Consider the following 16,779-nt stretch of genomic DNA (forward strand, 5'->3'; position numbering starts at 1 on the left):
CATGCCATGTATGATGACAATAAAGCCATTCTAATTCTTCTAATAAAACTGCCCAAAGACTGTATTTAGCTGAGTCTTCTTAACATTTACCATTTCTGAACATTGAATATGTATTAGTAATTAGTGTATACTAATATGATAATTCATGACTAATAAATAATGAACATCTGTATAACATACATAGGGGGCCCATATGGCTCTGAGGCTCTGGGGCAGTTTCCTGCTTAATATGATTACCGGTAATCAAAACAGCGCAATCTGTTGCTGTAAAAGTCTTTTCATGTTTATTACAAAATATATTAAAAATAGTTGCATCTAGGAATTCATTATACTCATCATACCACATCTGCAGTATGTTTTTTTTTTTTACACCCCAATGATATACACCGGTCAGGTATAACATTATGACCACCTGCCTAATATTGTGTTGACCTTCTTTATGCTGCTAAAACTCCTCTGACCCAGTGGTTCATGGACTCAGGACCTCTGGGGATGTCCTGTGGCACCGGGATGTTTTCAGTGAATCTGTGGATCCTGTGGGTTGCAGAGTGGGACCTGCCTAGATCAGGCTGATCCTGGACCATCCCACAGATGCTCAGTAAAATTTAAATCTGGGGAGTGTGGAACCCAGGTGAACACCTGTTCCCTGGGCCACTCCTGAGCAGTTGTTGTGGTGTGATGGGGTGCATTGACCTGTTGAGAGTGTTTTTCACTTCACCTTTCAGTGGTCATTATGTTGTGGCTGATTGGTGTATGCAAACACAATTGAAAATGCAACAGTGGTTACACTTTCTTGACTTGTCTGGATTACAATAAAAAATTCTTTGCAAGTTTGTTTCCACACAAAACACACACATTTGTAGTAAATGGAGGCCAATTGAGCCATTGGGCTTGTTCCTAAATGGCAATTGTACAGTATAATCGCAACATGGACAGTCTGATAATTTGATGCATAATCCCATTACCAGGATTGTCATCTGAAACCAGAATAACTCTTTTTTTTTAATTTATCCTCAGACCTTTTTAAAGGACACACTCATAATTTTGTCCTTATCTTTTCATTTCTGTAGAAACAAGCTTGTAAGGCTTGCAGTCTTGGTCATTAGGTATCTCTCTTCATTATCATTTATTCATATATTTATTTATTTATTCTCGAAATCAGTCATTGATACTGTCTTCTTGTAGTGGAAACAAGACTTCTGAACTGACCAATTGTGCCCTTGTAGGTTAACAAACACTTCAAAGTCAATGCTAAGCAGGATTGCTCTTGGGTTCCCACAGCCAGCCTCACACACTTAATGATCATTCACATTTCTCTGTTATGTGTACTTGTTTCTGTGATAGCAGGGTTCATTTTGGCAATAGGACAGTAGGAGTATTTCATTTGAACACTGCTTTCCAAAAATGTGGCAGTAGTCAAAACTGTAACAATAAAAGAAGTCAATAACTGACTGCTTCTAGCCAACCAAACACAACCAGATGCAGAAAATTAATACTCCCACATGAAAGCTGGTTCCTTTTCATATCATATAAAAATTGGTCAAAAGACTCTACCATGTCCCTTTGAAAGCACTTGGAACATGTCTGAGGTCTTTTTCACTGATGAATTATTGTTCCCTTTCAGTACATATTTTCCTGGCTGTGCTGTTCTGTCCAGTGGCCTGAGTGTACTGAATGATGTCAAGCTGCTTTCTAGCACTTAGGAGGCTTTTGTGGTGCACACTGCTGGACCGTCCTGTAGGTTCACCTTAGATCTGCAAACAGAACAGAATCATATTCCATTATATTTTGTATATCAGATGCACAATGGATTAAATTTTTAATTTTATTTTTAATTAAAGTGCATGTACATTAAATTCGCTAAGGAATTATTGCATAACATTTATGTGTATACATCCCTATAAAAACAAAAACAAGACTTGCACTGACATACCAAGACGTTTTGAACTTGTTTGGTGTAACATATGTTATGATTGTTACATATATCAGGAAAGTGATCTCTGAATTAATTCTTAAAAGTAGTAGTATTCCAAGAACTCCCCATATACAGTGTATGTGTTTAAAATCTCTTTAGTCTTTGGATGTTGAACTTTCAGATTGAACAGTTTACAGACAAAAATCCTTCCATCCATTATCTATACACCACTTAATCCTCATTAGGTCAAAGGGGGGCTGGAGTTTATCCCAGTTGACTTAAGGTACATGTCCACTAGATCCGGCAATTTCTCGCATCCCATTCATTGTCTATGTGAAATGCACCGCATGGCATGCTGGTCCTGTTGTGGTGGGTTTCGAGCTGCGATCCAGTGCGTCTCCCCGGAGCGGGCCACAGCTCATTTGCATAAAGTAGGCTCGACGTCTATTTTATGTAAATTCAGTGCGGCGTGCGGAGGTCTGACACATCACGAAACTTTCGTCATACGTTTAAACTAGCCATCGTTGAACCTAAACGAGGTAAGATTCAGCAACTGCACAGCTTATTTTTCACCTCAAATGCTTTCAGAAATACTTTTCCCTGAACTGTTTTCATAAGAAAAGAGAAAGATTGTGACCGAGCCGCCATGTTGGTCTGGCGCACACAGCTCCCGAGTCGATGCGTTTGTCCAATCAGGGGCTGGCAGGATAGTTGGAGAAGAAGGTCGGCAGGAGTTGAACATGGCCTACTGGGCTCAAGTACACGCCCACCAAGGGGTCGATTTTCAGATGCGGTGCGTTTACATGCAGGAAAAACGCATCAGGTAGACATGTAGCATTAGGGCGAAGACGGGACACCCGGGACAGGTCACTAGTCTGTCACAGAACTACATATACAGACAATCACACTCACGGGCAATTTAGAATCACCAATTAACCTCAGCATCTTGTTTTGGATTGTGGGAGGAAGCCGGAGTACCCAGGGAGAACATGCAAACTCCGTGCAGAAAGATCCTGGGAAGGCAGGGACACGAACTGGAGATCTTCTAGTTGCAAGGTGAAAGTGCTAACCATCAAGCCACTGTGCAGCCCTTGCAGACAAAAATGGCACACGTAAATCTGTCAGTTAAGGTTATTTGCTCTTACCTGTTGTGTGCCATATGACTCTTGACCAGGTGTCCGGCAGCCAGAGCAGACATCAGAGAGAGCTCTCCAGCCAGAACGGTGGCGCACACAACCCTGGCCAGCTGCCGTGCATTTTCCCCTGGACAGTCCTGACTGGCTCCCTGCACGCCCAGCATCTGAACACACACACACACACACACACGTAATAAAAATATAAATAATTTTATACCTTTTTTGATCAACTGGGTCAGCAGAAACAAGCTGGAGTTTCACCTTTAAAGTTGTAATAGTGCAAAAGGAGCTTGTTTTGTCTTAATTGAACTCAACCAAAATAGTTGTGCCTATTACTGACCAAAGCATACTGCCATCTTCGAGTGCTTAGCTGATTATAGCAAGCATGTATAGGAAACTATTTTACATGTGTTTATCTTTTCACACCCAGATTACTGAAACAGCCTCTTTACATGCCTAAACAATAAAACTGTGGATTGGCTACAAACAGTACAAAAGTCAGTTGCCGGGCTTTTAACCAAAGAAAACAGGTTTAACTGAAACAGCCTCTGGTTTTAGCCTCTTTACACTGGCTTCCATTATATTTTAGTACTGACTTCAAAGTTCTTAAAAAACTTAACAAGACATTTTGCCCCAGTATATTTCGAATCTTTTAATTCCATAGAACTCTGTTCGTGCTCTGAGATCCTCAGACAGGTTGAAGAAGACAAAGGGGAGTCAGGCTTTTTTAAATATCAGACCTGAGGCTCTGCAACAGCCTGTCTGAGGACCTAAGGCAGGCTGTCAGAGGCTTCTTTTAAGTCCAAGGTTAAAACATAATTTTTTTCCTTTGCCTTCGCTGATTTTATTGGATTCCAGCTGTTATTCTGTTTATGGGCTTTGCCATTTCTAATTCCATGTTGACTTGTTTCATACTTTTGTCCCTTCGACCCTGCCTTTAGTCTACGTCAGCTGGGATAGGCTCCAGCCCTCCACAGCCCTAGAGGGTATAAAGTGTTGTATAGATGATGGATGGATGGATGGATGGATGGATGGATGGATGGATGGATGGGCTATGTTAAGCACTTTCTAATTTTGCTTTGAGAAGTGCAATACAAAAGAGATAAGATAGTTTAGGCATCTAGCAGCTACAGAGATACAAAATTCATTTCGTGTTTTTAGTGTTTTAGTGTGTTTGAGTCCAAAAGAAGAAAAGAAGAAAAAGAAGAAAAGTATCTGGTTTTTTAGCTACAGTAACCTCCACGACATTCACCAACCAGTCTCTAACTGTGTCTGCCTACATGTTAACTGATTTTCAGTGTTTAGTGTAGATGAACAGCCCGGCAAATTCTTTTTATCAGTTAGAGTGAGACCAGCTATGCTCCTTTTGATCAAATATCCATGTAACACTTTACAAAATGACAATCAGTAAAGGAACAAGAACACATTTCATGTGTAAATCCCATTATATTACAAGATTACGAATCTAAACACAGCTAACTATGAAACTGACACTTCACATAATGGAAAAATATCTGCCTCTTCTATTTAAAATATAAACACAATAGGTTACTAGGGTAAACTACACATTGGTAAGGCCTACCAAGTTCAAAATGAAACAGACATGCAGCCATATTTGTGAAATTGCATAAATGTGTAAATACCAATGTTTCACACTACTGATGTTGTCTGTGTCAGTGTCTGTATAGTATTTGGTGCTGAGGTAGTGTGCATTGTGTTTAGCAGAACTTTTTCACTGAAGACAGCACTTTGAGTGTAGCTGGTGAACCAAAACAGCAAATTCGATCTATACATATTTACAATTTTAAACAGTACTTATTTTCCATGTACCTGCAGTTGCCTCAAAGGTGTGATTATGTGCATGTGCATGTACCTGGAGACAGGCTTGTTGAGCAGGCAGGTTGGTGCCTCCTCCTACAGTGCCCAGTTCTATAGAGGGCATAGTGCAGCTAATGTACAGGTCCTCCCCTGTTGATCCAGATGGTTCCATGAGGGTGATGCAGTTACTGCTGCCCACTGACTGGGCTGGATCCTGATTGACACATACACACAAATAAGACACAAAAATACACTAAAAAAATACACTAAAATAAACTCATGCATAGCATGGTCTGACTTTACTACTTTACCTGTCCACAGGCTATGTAAATTGCGGTCACTAGGTTGGCTGCATGTGCATTAAATCCACCGATGCTACCTGCCATGGCTGAGCCCACCAGGTTTTTACTGATGTTAACCTCCACCAGAGCGCCCGTCGTCGTCTTCAAAACCTACAACACAGGGACAAATGGAAACATGAGTCTGAGGCCTTGCACTCCCTGAGCTGGCCCTCCTGGCTGACAAAGAGCCTCCACAGGCCACCTGAGCAGTCTTGTCAGTCCGCCCCACTTCCAGTCTACCTTCTAGAGTGGTTCCACCAGCCTGCCTTACAACCAGGCAGTATGTCTAAGGTCTCCAGTTCCATTGGCTGCCATAGAGCTGTGTGCCTGAGCCTGTGGACTCTTTTGTTTTGTGTTCTTGGATTCGCCCTGATTTGACTCTGCAGTTGGTTTTTGTTAGAATTAGCTCCTCTATCACCCTTAGTTTACCTCCAGTAAATTTTATTGAACTTTACTTTTGTTCATTCTACCTACTGTGCTAGCAGCAATGCAAGCCAGAACCGGAATCTTTGCTGACTAACCCAATGCAGTCTAATACCAATTTTCAGGTTTTTAAAACGGCAGATTTTCATTCACTATCTGTTAATAGACATAAAATCACAGGTGTAAACATTGGAACAATTGTTTAATGCTAGTAAAGAACATACGTTTCAAAAATAAAAAATGTTGGCTGCACTTTTAGTTCTAGCTCTTCCTACCTCTCTGACCACCTTAGCAGGGATGGTGGCCTCACAAACAGCAGACTTGCCCCTGCCTTCAATCCAGTTAATGGCAGCTGGTTTCTTGTCTGTGCAGTAGTTCCCACTCACAGCGACCACCTGCAGCTCTGGGAAGTGCTGCTGCAGTCTGCTCAGAGCCTGTTCTGTACCCTGCAGACAGACCAAGAGGTAATCAGACATGAAATGCACTGGCACAACATCTTGAACATTTCTGCAGTTCTATTATGTCACAATGTTCATCGTTCTGCATGTTCTGATCTGTCATCACAAACATATCTATATACAGTTGTGAACATAAGTTTGAATACACTTGAAAATACCATGCATGTCATGGCCGTCTTGAGGTTCCAATGATGTCTATAACTCTGAATTTTCTGTGTTGGAATCACTGAAACCAATGCATCTTTGTCCCAAAAAAACAATCAAGCATTTTGGTTCTTTCTTAGATTTATTATACAGTGGTGTGAAAAAGCATTTAAAACACAAGCTTCTGGTTGTATCTTTGACCATTACTCTTGGCAGAATTGGTACAGTTAAACTAAATTTGTTGGCTTTCTTACAGAGAATGTTTCTTCACCACAGTCCACAAGTTGCTGAAGGGATTTAAGTCAGGACTTTGGGGGGACCATCTGAAATTATATTTCTAGCTTTATTTATTCATTTCTTCATCACTTTTGATGTGTGTTTGGAGTCACTGTCTTGTTGGAACCACCAATTGCTTCTAAGACCCAACCGTCTGGCTGATAATTTTAGGTTTTCCTGAAGAATGTGCAGGTAATCATCCTCCTTCATTAATCCATTTTCTTTGTATAAAACACCAGTTCCACTGGCGCCAAAACAGCTCCAGAGAATAGTACTACCACCATCGTATTTGATGGTAAGTTTGGTGCTTTTGGGCTTAAAGGCTTCACTTTCTCTCCTCCAAACAAATTTCTGCTCATTGTGGCTTTTTCATCTGACCACAGAACTTTGCTCTAGAAAGCTTTTTCTTTGTCCATGTGATCAGCAGCAAACTTTAGTCGAGTTTTAACATGCCTCTTCGAGAGGAAATAATTCCTTCTTGCACAGCAGCCTCTCAGCACATGGCGATGTAAAACATGCCTGACTATGTTCCAGCAGCGTCTAATTCATTGCAGACCTGCTTTTTGATGATTCTTGATTGATTCTTGAACCATTCCGGACCCATCAAAATTTCATTTCATTTGGCATTATACTTCAAACCAGTTCTATGAGGATGTTAGAATGAACTACAAATGCCCTGACAGTTTGAAATATCAGTCTGAAAACAGAATAAAGAGTGTGCGCGCACACACACACACACAGACACACACACGTGATCATTCTTAATGGTACCTTAGAGATCATATTCATCCCCATGGCATCTCCAGTCTTGGAATGGAAGCGGATGTAAAGATTTCTCCCAGCCAGACCAACCAGCAGCTTTTGGAGCCGAGCAAACCTGCCAACAGCCACCACACAATCTTTCGTATGAGGACAACTTGCAGAGTAGACACATAATGGATATTCAGTCTATTCTCTGAACTCTCAGTCTGACCATGTCAGATGACATGTTTTACCTGCTGGTGCTGTCAAAAGCTTCTTTGATGATTTGAAAACCATCTGTGCTCTCCAGCCAGTTCTTAACTTCAGCGGCCTGGCAGGCAGAGGGCAGTCTCACTACAGGTCCCCGAGTCATGCTGTCAGCCAGGATACGACTGCTGGCTCCACCACCCAGCTACAGTACACAGAAAACCAACAAGATTGTGAATACACAGGAGAGTACTGAAGAAAATATTAGAAGTGTACTAAAAACACATTTCTGAAATCACGGTTACACATTGGCTATATATTTCTTGCAGCATTTAGACATGTCACACTACCTGTTTATTCTTTCATTTGACTACTACTGCACACTGTAAAATACTAAAGACATCAGAACTATAAAATGACACATATGGAACTAGAAAAGCACTCAGAGAGTGCAGTACTCTGCCAAGGCTGTTCATTCTCCCATATGGCATTGTCAGACATGCAGCATTTTTTATTTAGAAATGCAGCATTTGTTTATTAGTTATTTATGATCAGAAATCATCACACTATAGAATGTGGCCATTTAATATAGATGTACCCACAAACAAAATGACCTTGCGCTGAGCACAGACATGTGTTATGCACGTGTATGTTATGTACGGATACTGAATCGCGTTTCCTAAATATGTAGCGGGCGGTGGGAATGGATGGGACTCTGAAACATCCCCACAATTTAATCAGTTGCTCCTTGTATCATTTCTGATGAATAAGTCCTGATAAATCTGAAGTGGTGGATCTGTTGTAGGATCACAATCATGTGATCGTCAGCAGGCAGCTGACGTAGTGTTCACTTGTCATAGTTACAGTGATGCCATGCCGCTATCTCGCAATGATACAGAAATCTTTAACAAATCCATGGATTCAGACTATAAGTTGCATCACTGCCAAAATCTAATGAGGCAGTCCTTGTGTCATTTCTGAACTTCCATAAAAATGTCATCCAAATCCGTAAGTCTGTTTTTGAGTAATGTTGCACAGAGACGAAATAACAGACGGAAGGACAAATGTACGCCGAACGTCACATAACTCTGCCATGTACCTTGGCGTAGTAATCTGAAAATTATGGAGTAGTACGAAATAATTATGGAAGAATATAGTAGTAGTATTAGTATTAAACCAAAAAATTATTTCATATTTTTGATTCCTTTAAGTGCCACTGCTTGCTTTGATGGCATCTTGAAACAATATCTAAATCACCTTGAAGGGTGGGCAAACTGGGACAGAATCACAACCTACAATCTAAAACACAACAGTCCCTGCAGATTTAGTTGAACTTCTGTGATCACATGATTACTTGTACATATGTCTGGATACAATTCCTGTTGTTTTATTGAAACACTAACATCCCCAATCAACAAATCTCAGCATCTCGTTTTCACTCTGATTTTGTTGTGATACTGAATGAAATTCAGCCCCAAGTAGTTTGTGCATAATCAAATAATTCTATGGAGTTATTATAAAATTAAATGTGGAGTAGTGGACCTTATTTACTGCTCAGTGGCAATAAACCATAGTATGTGTCCATTCTTAGATTCATTAGCTGTAGCCACTTTATTCTTGCTGTGAAGTGACAGTGCTAACCACTGTAGCACCATGCACCCCCCATAGTGTATTTGTCAGCTTCAAAACACTTCCTACAATCACTTTTTTGATGTAACGTGAAATATACAGCTACAAAGAGGTCATTTATTTGTAGATGGTGACCTACAGTTAAAAACAGTGATGATTTGAAAACACATCTTTCACACAAAGCAATGACATGCATTTGCAAAGAAAACAGGATACATTATGACAATAATGAAGAGATGGCAGAGGTTGAATTTTTATGTTTCTTATATTATTGAGTGTTTTATATCCACTCTTGTATATGTCCCTAGAGACCCTGGTAGCAGCAACAAATCTGAAACTCACAGCGATTGCTCGACAACCACGATTGGTGCTGGCAACCAAGCAACCTTCTGTAGTTGCCATGGGAACCTGGAACTGCTTCCCATCCAGATGCAGCGGTCCAGCCACGCCCACTGGTATGGGCATGTAGCCAATCACATTCTCACAGCAGGTGCCTATAACCTGGAAAACAGAACTCTTTCAAGCAGGAAGCAGAGTGTTATAGGTAGGGCTGCAGTTTCTTGTGTTTGTGTGTTCTCTCACCTTAGAGTAGTCATAGTCAGTGTATGGCAGTGAGGAAAGCGCAGAAGGAGAAGGAAGCTTTGCTGATATCATCTGCCTTCGTATGGCCACTCCTCTCTCTGGTCTCTCCATCATGGCTTCCAGTTTATATGCAGGGATGTGTTTGAAGTTGACCAGCTGCATCACCTCATCATCACTCAGAAAACGAGGCCCCAGCTGCAAGAGACAAGTGCAAAGTTACTAACTATTCAGTATGTAGCATGGTCAGAACAGTGGCCAGTAATATATTTTTTTTAACTATTCTAAAAGATTATTACATTGTGTATTTTAAGATAATGTGGTTGTTTTTGCACTATATACTGACTGGAAAACAAACTGACAAATATTTTCTAACATTTACACTGCTCTTCAGAAGTTTGGGGTCACTCATACAATTTTATGTTTTCCATGAAAACTCACTTTTATTCATGTGCTAACATAATTGTACAATCATCAGTTCTAATCATCAGTTAGCGTTTCAACACCATTAGCTAACACAATGCAGCATTAGAACACAGGAGTGATGGTTGCTGGAAATGTTCCTCTGTACCCCTATGGAGATATTCCATTAAAAATCAGCTGTTTCCAGCTAGAATAATCATTTACCACATTAGCAATGTCTAGACTGTATTTCTGATTCATTTAATGTTAGAAAAAAACTGCTTTTTCTTTCAAAAATAAGGACATTTCTATGTGACCTCAAACTTTTGAACAGTTGTGTTTATTGTATATTTACAGCCACTTGTTAGGGGAGCTTTGTGGTAGGCTATATGTCAATTACTGCCATGTCCAAGTTCTCCATAGCATGTTCGAAATCACCTCCTTCTTCAGGTATTCATTACTCCTTATAAAAGAAGTTTGCTCATCAAACTTTTGAGTGCATTGTTTGTTCTCCATCTGCTGGCACTATGTCAATAAAATTGAAATGAACATAACTGAACTAAACTGAACTGAAGTCTTCAGCAGTAAATAAAGGTTTAGAAAATGTTTTGGTACTTTTGCTGAAATATATGAAGGATATATTTACATATTTACAATTCAGACACTCAAATAAAACGGGCAACAGTAAATGTAGTGAATGAATAGCGAATGAGCCAAGATTCACTGCAGGCCTTTTACTGGTACTGACTGCACAGTGAAAGTGATAATTATGTAACATATCAACTACTGTGTTATCCAGCAAAATGTTTTTGCTTCTCATAATGTTAACAGCCAATCTCTGTCTACGTGCTGTCATCATCTGGGATATTTTGATCTTGCATTTCTTTGATGAAGAAAGCTTCCAGTGCGTGAGTACTGTAACCAATTTCCAATTATACCTGTCTCAAACTACTAATGTGCATGAGTATATCTCATGTGGGAGGTACAAAGGCGAGCTGAGTAAATGTGAGGCCACAAGAAGCTCATAGAATCAGTGCAAGTATCTTTTCTATTGTTGTCATGCTCTAATTGGCTCAGCCTCAAAGAGAGAGTGACTAATCTCATTACAGCCAAGGTAAATCACACAACGGTCTAATACTATGGAGTCTAATTGGTAGGATGAGTCTCCATTAACTTAGGGAAATGGAAAGTGGGCTCAGGATCTTGAAAGGAGGTTATCTTGGTTTTCAGCTGTAAAAGGCAGATTATGGGGACTCGTGTCATGTTTCACCTCAGGGTTGTTGAGAATAGCCACACAGTCATTCAAGCCTCTGGGTTGTTGGGGAAGGCTGGGCTGAATAGTCTTCAAATGGACATCTTCCTCTTCTTCTTCCATGACAAAGAAGCTCTTCGACTGGTAATCAGCAGCCATGGCAGTCAGGGGGCGAATCACCTCATCTAGAGAAACAAGGTGGAGTTGGATACCACAGTGCTACACAAGTCCATCTGCTAAACCATCATCACTGAGGACAGACACACCTCTCTCTTTCCTGTGGCCAGGTGCTGGGGCAGTCATGACGTTGGCTGGGGTGAAGGATAAGGACTGGGGAGCAGGTGTCTCCTGTCTGCAGCAGGTCTTAGAGGGTTGACGCAGGCTTAAGGCAGGGGTGGTCATAGTTATAGGGTTCTTGAGTGACAGTGTTGACTCCATTTCAACCTGCTCAAAGAAGATGTACTTGACAGCCAACAGCAGTGCCAAGGCCAGACAGATCACCTGCTCTATGTCCATGGTTATGATCCTGCAAGAGAAGACCGACAGTAATGTGTAGTGTTTTTGTTGATTCAGAGGAGAGCAATGGCCTTAGCTGACAGTTGATTTTTTATTTTTTTGGTTAATTAATTTATCCTTGATAAACAGCTTTGGTTTGCAGACTGTGGTCATTAGAGGAGAGACGAAGTTCATGCTTTTTCCTACAATGCAACGTTCTGCTACAGACTACAGTGTATTTCTGATTCATTTAATGTTATCTTCATTGAACAAAATTGCTTTTCTTTCAAAAATAAGGACATTTCTAAGTGACCTCAAACTTTTTAACAGTAGTGTAAGTGATTATGAGGCTAAATAACAGACTAAAACTAAACTGATAGCAACTGATCAAAGTGTTAAAATAACTAACAGCCTAGTTTATTGCTGATTTCTTAAACAGCAAAAGTGAAAGTTTGGTACTCAACCTGAGGACAGCCGCAATGTGACATTAAACTGCAGCTAATAAACTGTTACTCTTTGTACATCTCTGAGATGAAAAAATGTTCACAGCTGCTAAATGTGATCGGCTCTTTCCCCAGGTCAGAATAATTTAATTATAACCTTTTATTGTTATGGGCATTTCATTTTGTTGCTTAATAGATTTGAAATTGTAGAGCATTGTAAAGTATGTAAAAAAAAAAAGTGTATTGTGATTTTAGCAAACAAAATGTGTACTAAGCATCTCCGTGATGTTTTCAAATGAATACTGATTCTGAAATGTGGAAAAATCCTTTCCTCTATCCCATTACATAACTCACAGAATCGCTGCTTGTAAATGTCTATCCATTAATATGACAGTTCAGGTCACACTTGTGTTGTGTCTAAAGTTAAATGGAAATGTTACTAGGTCCAACCTAATGGGATTGCTTAAATTGCTTTAGTTACCTTCAGATTAACGGAACAAAGTGCGTCTAAAAGAGGTATTTGACACCTGCTACTCACCTACACATTGTTCCAGACAGGTACAACATGTATCTATATAAACATGCTGTAGCCCAGCATTTGGGACTTTGTGTGGAACCCTTTGTGCATAGGAGATGACACCGATGTTCTCACACTGGTGTCACCTCACCATCTTGTTTTGCCACAACCTTATACTGTAGGTGTGCTGCAGGTGTAGCCCTTCCGTGGGACATCTGCTCTGTGTATGGCCTGCAGTAGCTAGGTGTAGCCACAGTGTAAGCACCTACCTCACCCGATTGAGGTACATCAGCCACTGACCAATTTCAGTGGAACATTTGACAAGCTGACTGGTGTCTGATTAATGGCCTTACATACATTTCCCTAATCAGCCAAAGTGAACACAAATTTGTGGAACATATCTAAATATCTAAGGTCCAGTGCTGCAATACTTCACCATTCAACAACTTGCGATCCTCACCTGGTAAGGTAGAAATGCCAAAGCGGTTTTTCTGGTTCGATCCTCCTGGGCGAGAGCGGGTCCAGATCCATGCCAACCTGTGGGATACCCACAGTGGTGTTGTTGGCCAAGGGCTCAGCAATCCAGCGGCTGTGGGCATGAACCATCACCAGGCCGAGAGACTGCACATAGAGCAGAGAAGAGAAATCAGAATGACAACAAGTAAACACATAAAACATGAGGAATTTTAGAGTTCTGAGCTGATTTAGTGCTCAGTACAAATAAAGTTATTATAGTGGATGACTTTAATATCCATGTAGATGAAACCGATAGCCTCAACTCTGCATTTAGTTCACCGTTAGACTCAGTTGGTTCTTGATTCCTTCCACCGTTGTCGACTGCTTACTCATCGGCAATCCAAAGGCAACTTTGGATTGTTGGGTCCTCTGTTCTTTGTTTAAAATTCATAACGCCCCCCTTACTATGAGAAGTGCTATGAGATGACATGTCGTGAAATGGCAGTATATCAATAAAACTGAATTGAATTGAGGTGTTACCATGATAATTTTGACTCTCTGGGTTACAGGGTTGGGTTTGTTGTCCTCCTCCTCCATCACTCTGGAGAAGTGGCTCAGCTGCCATATAGGATGACCCTCTTGGCTCTCACGGGACAGCTACAGGACCAAACACAACATGATCAAACCGACATTACCATACACATGTATACACATAGAGCGAAAACTGTACTCTTACCTCCAGCACCAGTGAGACACATGCAGGGAAGAAAGTCATGAACACAAAATAGTTGGCCAAGACAGACATACATCCAAAGCAACACATGATTTCCAGTTGCCTCACACCTGAAAGAAACGAGACAAATACTCTCACGATCTGAATGAGATCTGAATCAAACAGACTCAGCTGAACTCTCATGATCACGTGACTACTTGAGTAGTTAAAGAATAGTTGGAAAGTTGGACATCTGACATTTCTTTCGGTTTCCTGGGATATGGTTGTGACAATTGGCATTACAATAAATGGCAAAACACACAAAGTAAGAAGTAGATGCTTGCTATGTCTGAAACAGGAAGTGCTCTTAGTTTACATTTAAATAATCATGTCTTTACCAATACTTGATCTTTGTGTATGAAAAGTAAGGGAAATCAGGTCAAGGAAGTAAGATGCAGTACAATGCAAAGTCCTCATATTGCAAACCTCAGATCTTGGTATTATTCAGTGAAGATGTAAATGGCTGCAAGTACCTGACATGGTTCCCACTCCTATCACTAAACACTCCACCAGAGCATCCAAAGTGAATGTAGGCCCCAGGATGGCCATGCCACGGGCAATGTTGTCCCTCACTTCATCCTGACAGAGTTAGAGTAAAATATATAAATGCAGGCTACTGCTGAATCACACAGAGGATGTTGTAATATGATAAGCAAATATTTCTTCATACCTGAGAGCTGGAGCTTAAGGCAAACTTGGCGAGAGCACATGCTTTGGAAAGGTCAATGAGAAGCAGGAAGAAGGGCAAAGCCTCACTGGAAAACAACAGAGAAGGATATACTGTATTGATTTTAAAAGAGAAACTGGTAAAAAGGACAGTATGTTGAGTTTGTCCTTACTTGAGGCCTGTGAGCTCTTTATCAAGAAAGTGAATGACAACTGTGCTGAATACAAAGCTGGAGAATATGGTGAAAAGACCAGCAATGCCTGCAAGAGAGTAGATCCGGTGCATTTCAGTTAGTTTAACTAGTTAGGTCATCAGAATTACTACCTCTACAGCCACAACAGCCATAGCATTTTAGTCATGTTTGGCATCTTATAAACATATTATGTGACCATGAATACTTTACCTAAAATATATTTGGATCCCAGTTGCTTCAAATTCTGGAACTGGAAGTAAATATAGACGATGGCAATACAGCGTGTGATAGTCAGGATGATGATATCGCTGCTCAGAATTTGCTGTTAAAAAGGAATACAAATTGACCAGTGGTAAAGTCCCAGAAATTCATTAAAAATGTATGGCCTACTTTACATTGGGTAGTATGTACACTAAACAGATAACACGGATATTCTTGATCATGTCATTCACTCACCTCCTCTGTTTTGGGGCATTCAAAGTTCCAGCCACAGATCTGGTCATTGCCAGTGAACATGTTCATGGACATCATACAGATGGTGAGCGTAACTGTGCCAACGATCACCTCCCAGGGGTGAGAGGCCACCAGGAGGCCGTGGGCTCGGAACAGACGGGTCAGCATGCTGCAACAGAAAGTATGGAATAATGCAAGGTTTCATAATGTCTGCCAGGAGAAGTTGAGCGTCAATGTAGACCTTGACAAGGACTTCATTAGTGCAACGGTGTGGAAGACAAAAGTAGAACTGCAGTAGAAATGAAAAAAATATTGCATTCTTAGTTCCCATACCACTACAGCATTAACTGGCCACATCTCAGTGTATCAGTAACAAGAGTATAAATAATAAAACAGTCACACAGTGTAGATAATCGTGTAACACACATGAACACATTTTCCTGTAAAATTACTGTAAAACATTTGCAGTTATGATCACCAATAATTTATAGTAATTTTTACAGTATTACAAGTTCAATTTACACAAACAATTAATTATTGTAAAATTGATTATAGCACAGAATATGAGGTTTATTAATTCATACTACAGCTAGACACAAATTTAGATCTAACAATTTTGTTTAACATTTTAAAATTCATGTTTCACTAGAGAAATTGAAATAACAAAGGCTACAAACTTTGTGAGAACATTTTTTGGTTACTTTATAGATATATTTAACAGTCGCTGAGAGTAGACCTAAAACCTCATTATGAATCCTATGAACTCGTTCTCTTTCATAACCAATTAAAGCATGCATATATATTAACATTACAGTTTTATTATATTTTTTCTCTACCATTTTTAGCTGCATTAAATCAATTGGCCTATTTCTCTCATTGCTTCAAACGCGTCATTTAAGTAGCTTAATAGATTACAGCTGAGCACTGAAAGCTCTGGACTACTGGACCTGGCCCTTCTGTCCGCTCTCAAAAGACAAACAGTTCTATACTTCTATATACTTCTATACTTCTATACTTCTTCACAAAATCACCGCGGAGACACACGACATATTGCATTCTTCTTCTAAGGGATAACTGGTTGTACATATTGACAAACAACGTTTTCAGGAAGAGAAACTTAGACGAGTGCTGCTGTTTCTTAATGCTCGGGGCTGAAATCACTTGTTTCAGGTAAATTGCAAAAAGTGATTACAGTCGTAAAATGCATGTGTATGTATGTGAGCAAACTGACTGACCTGGTTGGAGGATGGCAGTTGAGACTTGGTGCGAGTTGGTGATGAGCAGAGTTGTGCCTCCTGCAGTGAAGCGGACCGGACACTGTCGGACGAGCGCTCGGACACCCGGGGCGGCCTCTGCAGCTCACAGTATCACACCGATGGAACGATGGCACGCTACGACATCACCCGACGCTTCAGCCAATCATCATAAGTCACCTCCTTCACGAGCGCATTATCCACGCCCC

General features: G+C 40.5%; 1 protein-coding gene across 1 annotated transcript; it reads right to left on the reverse strand.

Moving 5' to 3' along the window:
* Window positions 1-261: 261 nt before the first annotated feature.
* On the reverse strand, window positions 262-16,702 carry LOC111579328 (3-hydroxy-3-methylglutaryl-coenzyme A reductase-like). The gene is made up of 20 exons (XM_023286580.3): window positions 16,553-16,702; window positions 15,321-15,486; window positions 15,075-15,186; window positions 14,844-14,931; window positions 14,675-14,759; window positions 14,478-14,583; window positions 13,969-14,075; window positions 13,773-13,889; window positions 13,237-13,397; window positions 11,588-11,847; window positions 11,340-11,506; window positions 9,671-9,865; window positions 9,431-9,589; window positions 7,507-7,664; window positions 7,283-7,388; window positions 5,909-6,079; window positions 5,181-5,321; window positions 4,925-5,083; window positions 3,061-3,215; window positions 262-1,754 (listed from the first exon to the last, which is right to left on the reverse strand). The coding sequence occupies exons 2-20, from the start codon at window positions 15,483-15,485 to the stop codon at window positions 1,700-1,702; spliced, it is 2,667 nt and encodes an 888-aa protein (XP_023142348.2). The 5' UTR covers window position 15,486; window positions 16,553-16,702; the 3' UTR covers window positions 262-1,699.
* Between the last annotated feature and the right edge of the window lie 77 nt (window positions 16,703-16,779).

This window comes from Amphiprion ocellaris, chromosome 6 (assembly GCF_022539595.1).
Source record: "Amphiprion ocellaris isolate individual 3 ecotype Okinawa chromosome 6, ASM2253959v1, whole genome shotgun sequence".
Classification (NCBI taxonomy): Eukaryota; Metazoa; Chordata; class Actinopteri; family Pomacentridae; genus Amphiprion; species Amphiprion ocellaris.